A 12,373-nucleotide genomic window follows, 5' to 3' on the forward strand; every position below is an offset into this window, starting at 1 on the left:
TAGATAAACTTATCGTAGTAGATAAATTTATCACACAGCCAATAAACAAACACAACATCGATCTTTCCGTTCAATCCCCCTGCGAGCTCCAGGACCGATCGTCGTGCTGTGCTTCTTGTCACTTTGGCACCAATCTGTCCCCGCCCAGGGTGGCAGGGCCTCCTGATTGATTATCGCATCCGTCACCCCGCAGAGGCCAGCGTACGCGGGAAGCAGGCTCTACTTGAGATATCGCAGCCACCGATCCATACATGGTGCTCATGCGTTGAGAAAAAGCAACGTAGCCGTTCGATCTATAATGTAACAGCGCGACTATAGAAACAGGCACAAACCCGAAGAGCAGACGGAAACAAGCGCTTGTCTTTATCTGCTCTTCGGTTTTTTGACATTGTCTGAAGTCGGCCTGTAACCTTTTGGATCAAGTAGGACTGGATGGCCTAATCTTTGACTTTAGACTGAGCCGGTCGAGTTGCACTTTCACCAACAAAAACGCGCGAGCAGGACATAGAAAGAAAGCAAATAGAAAGAAAGAGAGAAAGAAAGAAAGAAATATAGAAAGAAAGAAAGTGGTAAATGAAAGGCGGGTACGTTGACCATGCAGATTGAGCCCTCGATGGCTGTCCAGCACTGGTGGAGGGAGACTAGTGAACAAAATACAAGCGCCGTTGTCAGAAGATTACATGAACTAGCGTAGCTGACTACGTTTTGTCAAGCGTCATTAACTAGCTCTTTGGGTTCTGCCGCATGTTGAACGTTTCACACTGACGACAGCTCTTATATGGTCCTTGCATGCACTTCTGCAGTTGTATTTTATCACGCTCCATGTGATAGCAATAGTGCAACGCTCGGCACTGCCACGGCTAGCCATGTCGGTGCGCATAAAGCAGTCCAGGGGTCCTATTCTGATTGTCAAATTCCACCGCGTTGTCGAATTCGCCGTCTTGTACGCTCTGATTGGCCCTGAGGGTTGCTACGGCGTTTCTGATTGGCCCGCATCGAAATGTGACAGCCGTCTTGTCACGACACGAACGGCATCGTGCCCTGACGTACAGCGCAGGAACACGACAAGGATAAGAAAACACATGCCACACAACGCGGTTCTGCTCGTGTCCGTCTCGTGTTCCTGCTATTAACGACCAATCATAAAAATCCCCCTCCCCCCCCCCCAAAAAAAAAAAAACCATGTACTGTAATGTTTAACTGAAGTTGCAACTCAATTTTATGAAATACACTGAGTTGTTATGCCCTTGCTATAAACGTGTATGCTGCGCTCCTATCCATCACTCTCATTTTAACATACCTGAGAGTTTGTTACGATCTGTCGTTTATGTCAATAGCTGTACGAAAAACACGTGCGACGGGAACGCTTGCACTGGTGCGATATAGGCGTGCTCGTTCGCTGGCGTGGTTGGCGCTTTAGCGTAATATCTTATAAATATTGCGTGCCAACTGCAAGGCACACGTACGTGCACGCATTATTATAATAATTTTTTTGTGTGTGCATGTGCTTGCAAGCGATGCATGTGCATGTCTAATCCTGTTACTGTGGGTATTGAAGGACAGCTCACTTCATGGCAATGGTGGGCATGAAGCGGTACATGTAGATGTGACCGTAATCCGACAGCTCCTGCGCGAACTCCGGCGCAAGCGTTTCATGAAGTGGCTGAGGGAAATACCGCAGAGCATTCTTGAGGGCGGTCTGAAATAGAAAAGGGGAAGAAAAAAAAAGGGGGGGGGGGAGAGAAGCGGAGACAAAACGCATTTGTGAGAACACTGCTTATAAATTCGAAGTGTGCGTTTCCCTTGCGACGTACCTATCATTCTGTGTGGACAAAGGTCATTAAATGTATATTTCGTTGACTGTTTAGAGTTCTCAGAAAATGAACATGAACTAATCATCGTCATTATCCTATTTAAGTATCATCGTCGTCAATCCGCCTATATTTATGTCCACTGCAGGACGAAGGCCTCTCCCTGCGATCTCCAATTACCCCTGTCTTGCGCCATAGCTGATCCCAACTTCCGCCTGCAAATTTTCTAACCTCATCACCCCACCTAGTTTTCTGCCGTCCTCGACTGCGCTTCCCTTCTCTTGGTATCCATTCTGTAACTTTAATGGTCCACCGGTTATCTATCCTACCTATTACATGGCCTGCCCAGCTCCATTTTCCCCTCATGATGTCAACTAGAATATCGGCTATCCCCGCGCGCTTTCTGACCCACACCACTCTCTTCCCGTCTCTTAACGTTAGGCCTAATATTATTGCGATAGCATTACCGACGGCGCTTTCAATTTGCTTGTTTTCGGCAACGTCTCGGCTATCTACGACATCATAAAAGAATGCCGTCGCTTTGAACAGGCTAAGAGCCGCCGTATCACACACCCCATCACGCGGCTACCCAGCACCTCCATCAGAATGTTACGTGTGGAAAGACACACACGAAAGAGGCTATTTACACTATATTTACACTGGAACTAAACAGCCAGGCCGACACTTGCTCGCGCCAAAAGCACAGACGCACTTAATCGTCTTTCTCGCGGCGGCTTGTCTATTGAGCATCTCTCGATGATATCGTATAAAGTCCAAGGGCGATAAAATCATCGCCGCGCGCCGTATGCTGTATGTGCGAGTGAAAGCGCGCGAAAGATTCGCGCTTTCACGGAGAGCGAACGCACGGCGGAGAGCAAACACGACCGGCGCGCGAAAGGCCGTGGGGGATGGGAGGGAGGGAGGGAGGCGACGTTGTGCTGCGGCACCAACGGCGCAAGGGGAACAGGCGACTCACAGGCCGTCGCACGCGAAAGGAGGAAAGTGGGAAGGCAGTGGGGGAGGGAGGGGGGCGGCTTCTACTCTGACCGCAACTGCGTACTTGTACTTTGCCCGGCTGCGGCAGTCGCCCGCACCGTATCTTGAAAGCGATCTGCATACGGCTCATAGCTTTGTATGCGCTGTGCGTTCGCCACTCAGTTTCCGTTAAAGCGATAGATCGCACGAACATTCGCTCGCTGCTGCAACTGCGCTTGCTCACGCCAGCGTTTTGACAGCAGTTGTCTACGGTCGTCGAGTAGGATCTATTCATGTTTGCTTGTGCGCGCTGACACCATGCTTGTTAATTCAGTTAGTAAGCGAATGTGTCCAAGTTTATACAGCCGATAAAACTACTATCCTTACTCCCTATAGCTCTCTACTAATTTGCTATCGCAATTGATGCTTCGCCTTTCGGGCGAAGCTGCTACTTTTTTTCCGTTCCATCGCTGCTTGTGCGGTCCTTAACTTGTTTCTCGAGCTTCTTTGTTAACCTCCAAGTTTCTTCCCCATATGTTAGCACCGGTAGAATGCAATGATGTACACTTTTCTTTTCAACGACAGTGGTAATTAAGCTCCCAGTCACGATTTGGTAGTGCCTGTCATATGCACTCCAACCCAATTTTATTCTTCTGTATATTTCTTTTTCATGATCAGGGTCCCTTGTGAGTAACTGACCTAGATAAACGTACACCTTTACAGATTCTAGAGGCTGACTGGCGATCCTGAATTCTTGTTCCATTGCCAGGCTACTGAACATTATCTTTGTCTTCCGCATATTAACCTTCAACCCCACTCTTACACTTTCTTTGTTAGAGTCCTCAATAATTGTTGTAATTCGTCCCCATTGTTGCTGAATAGGACAATGTCATCTGCAAACCGAAGGTTGCTGAGATATTCGCCGTTGATCCTCACTCCTAAGCCTTCCCAGTCTAAGAGCTTGAAAGTGTCTTCTAGGCATGCAGTGAATAGCATGGGAGAGATTGTGTCTCCAAGTATATTGCCGCGCAAATGCATTTCCCAGAGATCTCCGATTATACCTGAAGAAAAAACAGCGCAAAATGGACGAGGACGAAAAGAAGACAGGTACAACAGACAGGCGCTAACTTCCAACCAAAATTTTATTTGAAGAAACAAGGAAGTTAGCACATGTCTGTTTTACCTGTCTTCTTTTCGTCCTGGTCTCTTTTGCACTGTTTTTTTTTTTTTTTGTTTTCACGTATGTTCCACCAAATCGCCCACATCAAGCTCCTGCTGCTTCCGATTCTACCGTTATCGTGCATAAGCCGGGCCTATCCTAGAATGCATATTTATATATTCTCTCACCAGATCTGAGTCCGTGTCGCCTTTGAATCGGTTTTCCTTCTCTTGGCACCCATTCTATCGCATTGATAGATCACCGGTTATCAGTTCTGGGCATCACATGGCCTCCCCAAATGCTTATGTTCCAAGTGTCAACTGTAGAACCAGCCACTCTCGTCAGATCTCTATTCCACGCTGCAATCTTTATCTTTCTTATCTTTACGTCATGGTTTGCATGTACGTATCCCATAAACAACAATCGGCAAACAATTTAAAAGCGATACATTCGTTGACTGCCCATGGTAGTCCATGGATTTCATGGAAGTACGTCTGTACGTTTTCTATGACTGCCCAGACTGTGCGATGATAAGCAAGAAAAAAAATGTCACAGTTTCGCCCTAAGGGCGAAGCAATGAATGCGATAGCAACACAGCAATGTCATACGAAGTAAGGTGAGCGGCTTTGGTAGCAACAACACGCAGAACTGTTGCCGACGCCATCGGCGTTTTGCCCGCGTTAGCTCAAAATGCGTGCGGCGTTGGTGACTGTTGCTGGAGCCTCTGATATAAATAGGCACTTGGTGCCGCAGCTAAACGTCACCTCCCTTCCCTCCCCCTCCCCCACGGCCTCTCGCGCGTCTGAAGAAGGCGCGTTTGCTCTACATATATGGTCATTGTAAAGGAGAAAAGAGACGCCTACTTCTGCAGCCCTTAAGCGAGCACGGCGCAGAACGCGCGTTTGTTCTCCGCCGTGCGTTCACTCCCCGTGAAAGACGCGCCCCTCGCGCCCTTTCACTCGCACATACAGCGTTCGGCGCGCGGCGACGATTTCATCTCCAAATGACGTCATACGGAACCTCACGGCGACGGCGACGGCGACGGCGACGCCGACGGCAGAGAATAGAGAGAAAAAAAGGTGAAGGAAAGACAGGGAGGTTAACCAGACATTATCTCCGGTTGGCTACCCTGTACCGGGGGAGGGGTAAAGGGATTCGACAGGAGAGAGAGAGAAAAAATAAGTACAAAAAAGGGGGAAAAAAGGAAAGAAAAAAATCACACACACACACACAACTGAACTGTTTCTGTGGGCATTGTCAGTCTGCGAAAGCGTTCTAGTGTTGAATAGTGTCAACGTCCCATCCTACGTCACACAGTGTACAGTCACAATTTGTCACTGAGTTCGGTGTCTTTTTTTATATGGACACTCAAAAGCAGATTTCTGCCGACGGCAGAAATCTGCTTTTGAGTGTCCATATAATTGCTATCGCAATAAAAAAAGATTTAAGCGGTGCACATGATCCTCTTCGAGTCCAATTTGCTGGTTGCAAGTGTGCGATACAGTGGGTACGAATGATGGGCGCATACAGACACGTTTAAACAACCGTTGAAACGGAGCCATTTTATTGAAAAGCGGCACCGAACGCGATCACAGTTGTCATCACGTTTCGATCAACTCATACGGACCCTACATTCTCCTCATGGAGCGGCTGTTTGCTCTGATTTCGAGAATGGCTAGTTCATGTTCTTCAAGGTTTCGGATAAGCCAAAAGCCGACGCGACACTTGGGAAAGAAAGTGCTGCTTGTTGAGAGCATGCGGACATGTTAAGCCTTTTTACATTCATTACACATGATTCGTAGCCTCTCTGCATTGTCAAATACTTTACACCCATAAGAGTATATCATTCACTTATTTCTGTCCTGTAACAGGATACTGAGCGTTTGCTGCAACTTCTGTCTCTGTTCCAGTATGTCACGATTGCTTACCGACAGTGATCCCATTACCTCTTCGGTCTCTAAATCGTATATTGCATCGTTACGTTTCATTATAGTTCCGTTAAGCCTTTTACATTCATTGTACATGCATGATTCGTAGCCTCTCGACCGCGTAAACTCAAATACTTTACACACATAAGAGTAGAACATCGAATACAAAAATCATTGATACACTGCAAATTTTTTTTTCTTTTTTTTTCTTTTATTGCTTTTTTTTTCGCCCCAGGGGGAGGAGGAGGGGGCGCTTTCTGCACCGCGAGCGACCGCCAGCGCGGCTGTATCTTGAAAGCCATCTGCTGCGGCGGGGCACAGTCCGCCCTCTCTGTGTTTTCGCGGCAAGATCGCGTTGATGCGAGCGCTGGCACGAAGCTCAATTCGCTCGCCGCCGCGCTCACTCACTCCAGCGTTTTGACAGCCAGTTTCCGAGCTCATCGAGTAAGGTGCGTTCATGTTTGCTTGTGTGCGCGTGACACCACGATTGTTAATTTAGTTAGTATGCCTATGTTTACAAGTTTATACGGCTGATAAAACTACTATCCTCACTTTGTATAGCTGTCCACTAATTTGTTATCGCAATCGATGCTTCGCCTTTCGGGCGAAACTGCGACTTTTAACGCGATAGGGCCCCGTGTCGCAGAAAATCCGGCGTCGGCAACCGGCGTCGGCGTGCGATGTCGGCCGGTGGCGGAGAAAATCATACCCAACCACGCAGGCCCTCCAAATATATTGAGGTATGTGTATGACATGCGGTATGTGCGGGTGATAGTGCCACGTACCATTCTATCATTAATGTTGCTCATACCTCGTCTTGCATTCTTGGCAAGGTATTCCTAGGAATTTTGAGAATGACAATCCACAAACAACTGTCATGAAACAAAAACACCCACAGCGCATGCCTTTTATGTTAAATCTTCTCAGACTGAAATATTAAAAGTACGAAACAAAAACGGAAACCTGAAAGTTATGCATTTTTTTTTTGTGCGCAGCAGTGTCTATAGTTTTGGGGAATTCTAGTTCCTAGGCGAGGAGGACATACTTTGCCGCTAATAATGTGAGCTAATTAACAAGCATTAATTAATTAACTTTCTTACTAGTTCCTTGGGGGCAGTTGTCTGAATGGCAAATTTGGAGGCAGTGACATTTTCGTGCACACCCATCTTTTAAATATCTTGTAAATCACACATAATTCGTGATAGTCATCTTCAAATTCCAAAGCTAGTTGAGGCAATATCGAGACTGAGCACGTCCCGCTGCGCGTCCGATGGCAACGCCTTGTAAAGAATGTTTGTGTGTGTGTGTGTGTGTGTGAGGGGGGGGAGGGGGGGGGGAGAGGCGAAGCTTGAATGATAGCATGTCGCGGCAAATCCTGACCCGACACACAACCGCACATGCTTTGCCAGGCGAAGCATGCCGTATCAGTAGCTGCTGCGACTGGTCGAGCCGTTCGGTTTCTAACTCACTCGCGCTTGTCGTCATGGGGCAAACGTTTCGATCTGATGTGAAAGCGGGGCCGCCTTAGTGTAGCGCGGCTTTGGAAGGGTTAAAGGAGACTGTCACCGAAAGGCGGAGGTGGCGGTCACTTGGTCCCCCCCCCAAAAAAAAAAACTCTATAGCGCGCCAGTCAGCGCGGTCCCAGTGGTTGAATGTCATACAGTGGCCGTGCCGTACGCATCATGGGTGTTTGGTATACCACGAGACCACCACTTCAGGTCCTCTTGAATGGGTCGCATTAAAATGTAACGTAATTAATTATTTGTAACTCTCTCGACTAATTGAGGATCCATACCGTTATTACTGGGTAGAATGAGATAGATAGATAGATAGATAGATAGATAGATAGATAGATAGATAGATAGATAGATAGATAGATAGATAGATAGATAGATAGATAGATAGATAGATAGATAGATAGATAGATAGATAGATAGATAGATAGATCTTTGTAAACTATTTTTCATAAGTAGTTTACTGCTAGAAGCTCTGGCTGCGTTTTCCTTCCTTGACACTGATGCTCTTACTGTTTCCAGAATTTGGTCCTCGGATGTTTGCTACATTGCTTCTTCTTTTTCTTGGTTTTTTATGTGTGCTGCACCAATTGACTGCTTTAGTCTACGAATTTATTTATTTTTTTATATTAATACGTTTAATCTTTTCAAGATTTTACAGGTCGTGCGCTACTGTAACGCAATTAAAGTAGCAAATAAAAAGAATAACAACAAATCAACAGTTTCAGCGCGAGCGAATAAGAAGAAAATATGAAATAACACTCTACAGAGTAAAAGACCACCAACTGAACTTATCGACACACTTAATATTTACAATTTCAAGGGACAGACTATTCCGTGTATCCGGACATTCTGAGGGAGAAAAAAAAAATGTCACAGTTTCGCCCTAAGGGCGAAGCAATGAATGCGATAGCAACACAGCAATGTCATACGAAGTAAGGTGAGCGGCTTTGGTAGCAACAACACGCAGAACTGTTGTCGACGCCATCGGCGTTTTGCCCGCGTTAGCTCAAAATGCGTGCGGCGTTGGTGACTGTTGCTGGAGCCTCTGATATAAATAGGCACTTGGTGCCGCAGCTAAACGTCGCCTCCCTTCCCTCCCCCTCCCCCACGGCCTCTCGCGCGTCCGAAGAAGGCGCGTTTGCTCTACATATATGGTGATTGTAAAGGAGAAAAGAGACGCCTACTTCTGCAGCCCTTAAGCGAGCACGGCGCAGAACGCGCGTTTGTTCTCCGCCGTGCGTTCACTCCCCGTGAAAGACGCGCCCCTCGCGCCCTTTCACTCGCACATACAGCGTTCGGCGCGCGTTTGGCGCTGAGCCGTGCTCCCTCAAGGGCTGCAGAAGATAGCGCCAACCTTTCCCTTTCCCTCAAGAACCACTTACCTTACGGCGACGATTTCATCTCCAAATGACGTCATACGGAACCTCACAGCGACGGCGACGGCGACGCCGACGGCAGAAATCTGCTTTTGAGTGTCCATATAATTGCTATCGCAATAAAAACACTTCAATCTGCTGCAACGCGAGATAAGTGGTCTATAAATGTGGTTATTATGGTTAGTTCTAGCTGTGTATCGGTGAGGCATCCTTATGTATTCATTTTTATCTACGTCTACAGAAGCAAGATATAACGTAAAAGGCAACTTCGAAGTTAAGTGTATCCTCAGGGTTTATCAACAGTAGTACGACTCACTTTTCAAAAACAAGAGTGAATGTCAGGACCTACCTCGGTCTCTTCCGGTGTTAGCGGAACGCTTCTATCAGGAGCGTGGGCAATTTTGGGGTTCCTCGACCTGGGCGGAGGCAGAGGGTCCAGGGGCAACCCCGAGCAGATCTCTCTCAATGTGCTCATCTTGCAGATATCCACTGGCAATCAATTCGACTTGTTAATCAGTTCGGCTGGCAATCAATTGAACAGCTAATCAGCTGGACTGACAATCACATAGACCGGCAATTAGTTCATGGAGCGTGCCGGCTCAGACTTGCGGAACGTCTCTCTGCTTATGGCGACGACTGTCTTTGTTCAGGAAAGAATAACAACTTTATTGTCGCGACTGGAACTATATAAAGCACGTGGCCTTCGATACGTCATTGGTTGCCCAGCTGCAGCGTCAACTTCGCAATAGCGGGCGAAGGTGGCTCGGAAAATCGGGAGAAGGAGAGACACAGACTATGAAGAAGGTAGGGAGGTTGAATATTTTTGTCTCACCTATGGACAACAAAATTCGCTATAAAGTGTCATTTTTATAACAGCCCAATGAAAAGAAAAGTCTAAACCAACATCATTTCTAATGCACACTTCTTTCCCATCCAAATTTTCAATTTCGAGTACATTTTAAGCGATATGTGACGGTAGCATTGAAAGAAACCTTACATTCCGGCTTACTGAGGACGCGTCACCAAATTAACCGCCGCAGAGTATTCCCTCTGGTGCCATTCTGGTAGGTAGAGTGATTCCTGATTAAATAACGGGGTATTAGGAACATTGTTTATCTGTTCTTTGTCGCTGCCTGTAAAATATAGGCAGTGGACCTCATCAAGCCTTATTGTCTCTTTGTTCGCGGTCTTGAACAGCATCAAAAGTGTTGAAATTAAACTGAATCGAATTACTGACAAATTCTGGCGTGTTGTCGCGTTCCGCCATGTTGACATTTCGATACAATCGGAGAGCGCGTAGCAGCGTTGTGAGCCAATCGGAACTGACAAGATGGCGAACTAGAGAATACGGCTGAATTCGACGTTGTTCAGAATATAACACCCCGGCTCCGAAGCGGAGTTTTGGAAATGGGATGATTGAAGAACTGTGGTCCGCTCCTTAAACTATCTCTCCCGCCAGCACTTTCTAGACGAGTTGGTAGTCCGCTCCGTTAGGCACCGTCAACGGTGAACCCGGGCCGTCCTTCGCGGCTCACTGGATGCTCTCGTATAGGGGGTACTTGTTGACAGACCAACACCTCTAGCACGGAATGAATGCTACGTCATTCCGCGTTGCCATGGAGTTCTTTACGAACGAAGGCATAAATAATGGTGTCATCGCGAGGATGACGCGAAGACAATGCCATTGAAGAGCCGGAGTTGTAAGCGTGCGTCGCTTCTTCCTAGCGTATTATACCGTTCACGTGAATGCGCCAACGCGTCAAATAGTCTTACTGTCGCGCCGCATTCATGCAAACTGGGATGACGCACTTGGAAGAAGCAACGTATTATGTAATTGCAACACGTTCAATTGTAGTTGTAAGAACAGATGTGCACGCAAGCAGCAATACAAATCAATGCGCGAGACCCTCAACCACCGCCTTCGTACGATACACGGCTCTGGAATCTCAGAGTCATGAAACCACGCCTGTGTTCTGACAACCCACGAATTTAAAGTGGGCCTCACTGCGTTGTTAACGTCCTAGGAGATAAGCGTCGTCAGGCGCACATTCGCTTCCTGAAACGGACAGTCGACATCACTTGGTTCATTCACCAAAGTGTTATTTACGGATAGTAACAGCGATGGACTGCAAGTTCGAAACATTAGTGCGATACAGTTTTGAGACTCGGAGGCGAGCAGATGACTTTGCGTATAGATATCTGTGCTGCAAACGTGCAGAGGAAGCAGAATAGGCAAACATTTGAAATTGCAGATAGCGTGGTATTTTATCTTGCATACCGCAAGTTGACGGTTGTATCTATCAAATGCTCTCGAATCGATATGCTTATGAGGGATGTTTTTGCGAAGAGTGCAAAAAAATTCTCAAAATAAGCTACTAAAAGAACGAATTTTAGAAACTGGATTATTGAGAATGGTAGACGTCAGGGAAACAGGTCGTGTTCTATTTCCCGAATAATTAGTTAAATAATAATAAACAATCTATTTAATAAGCGCTGTTTATGCGGCTACTGACAACGTAATGTTTGTAGCTACTGACGAGGTGATGTCATATCAATCTTAAAATCACGCAAGAAGTCCTTCTCCTAGCCCCAGCAGCACGAGAAGGTTTCTCACTTTTTTCCGTGCGAAACTGGAACTTGGTTTTTGAGGGGCGCAGAAGACCACGCGTTCGCGGGGTAAGTCTCTCTAATAAAGAGCTTCCCATCGCAGAACCATTGCTAAAGATAAAGGTGGGCGGTATAGTCCAGTGCGTTTCTAACGATGCCACATTCTCTACTTCGCCTTATACAATGGCTTACGTCTTGCGGAGCATGCTTCGTGCTACAGGTTGCGTACCATCTGTCGTTTTGGTACGCCGTACTTGTTACGTTTTAGCTGTGTTTTTTTTTTCTTCCAACCTCTTTACGTCCCTTTTCATGTGGTCCGGTTCAACCACCGGAACCGCTTTTCACTTTGTTCTCCCCTGTAATCAGCACCGAGATCAGGATCAAGTTGAGTTGCGTCTCCAATGTCAGCAGCCGGCAATCTTGCCGGAAGACAAGCTTCTCTGCGTTTTTCATGAATTTTAGTGTATGAGGAAAGAGAGAGAGAAGATCTTTATTGGAAGGCAGAAATATTTGGCTGCGTGCATATGGCCGATGACATGCTGCTCTGCAAAATTATGGAAGCGTATTAAAAGATTGGTGAAGAGAGTGGAATATAATAAAAATGAAAATGTAGTGCATCACGAGAAACAACATTACAGAAGAGAGAGAGAAACGAAGAGGGAAAGGTAGGGAGATTAATCAAAGACGTGCGCGGTTGGCTACCCTACACTTGGGGTTGGGGAAGAGGGAAGGATAGATAAGATGGAAAGATTTAAAAATATCGAGGGCACCTAAGCCCTTCTTATGAGTTGTGAATGCGAAAGCATTAACGTTCAATTGAATGCCCACTGAGCGGAGATAGATAGATAGATAGATAGATAGATAGATAGATAGATAGATAGATAGATAGATAGATAGATAGATAGATAGATAGATAGATAGATAGATAGATAGATAGATAGATAGATAGATAGATAGATAGATAGATAGATAGATAGATAGATAGATAGATAGATAGATA

The 12,373-nt window shown here is 46.4% G+C and overlaps 1 protein-coding gene across 1 annotated transcript in view; it reads right to left on the reverse strand.

Annotated features, from left to right (window-relative positions):
• The window catches only part of LOC119461169 (urocanate hydratase), a 46,546-nt gene extending 37,305 nt beyond the window's left edge, over positions 1 to 9,241 (reverse strand). The window contains exons 1-2 of the mRNA XM_037722390.2: positions 9,116 to 9,241; positions 1,569 to 1,699 (exon numbers count right to left, since the gene is read on the reverse strand). Of these exons, the coding sequence (XP_037578318.1) occupies positions 1,569 to 1,699; positions 9,116 to 9,241 (257 nt within the window). The remainder of the gene's footprint in view (positions 1 to 1,568; positions 1,700 to 9,115) is intronic.
• Positions 9,242 to 12,373: the final 3,132 nt, after the last annotated feature.

This window comes from Dermacentor silvarum, chromosome 8, assembly GCF_013339745.2.
Source record: "Dermacentor silvarum isolate Dsil-2018 chromosome 8, BIME_Dsil_1.4, whole genome shotgun sequence".
Lineage (NCBI taxonomy): Eukaryota > Metazoa > Arthropoda > Arachnida > Ixodida > Ixodidae > Dermacentor > Dermacentor silvarum.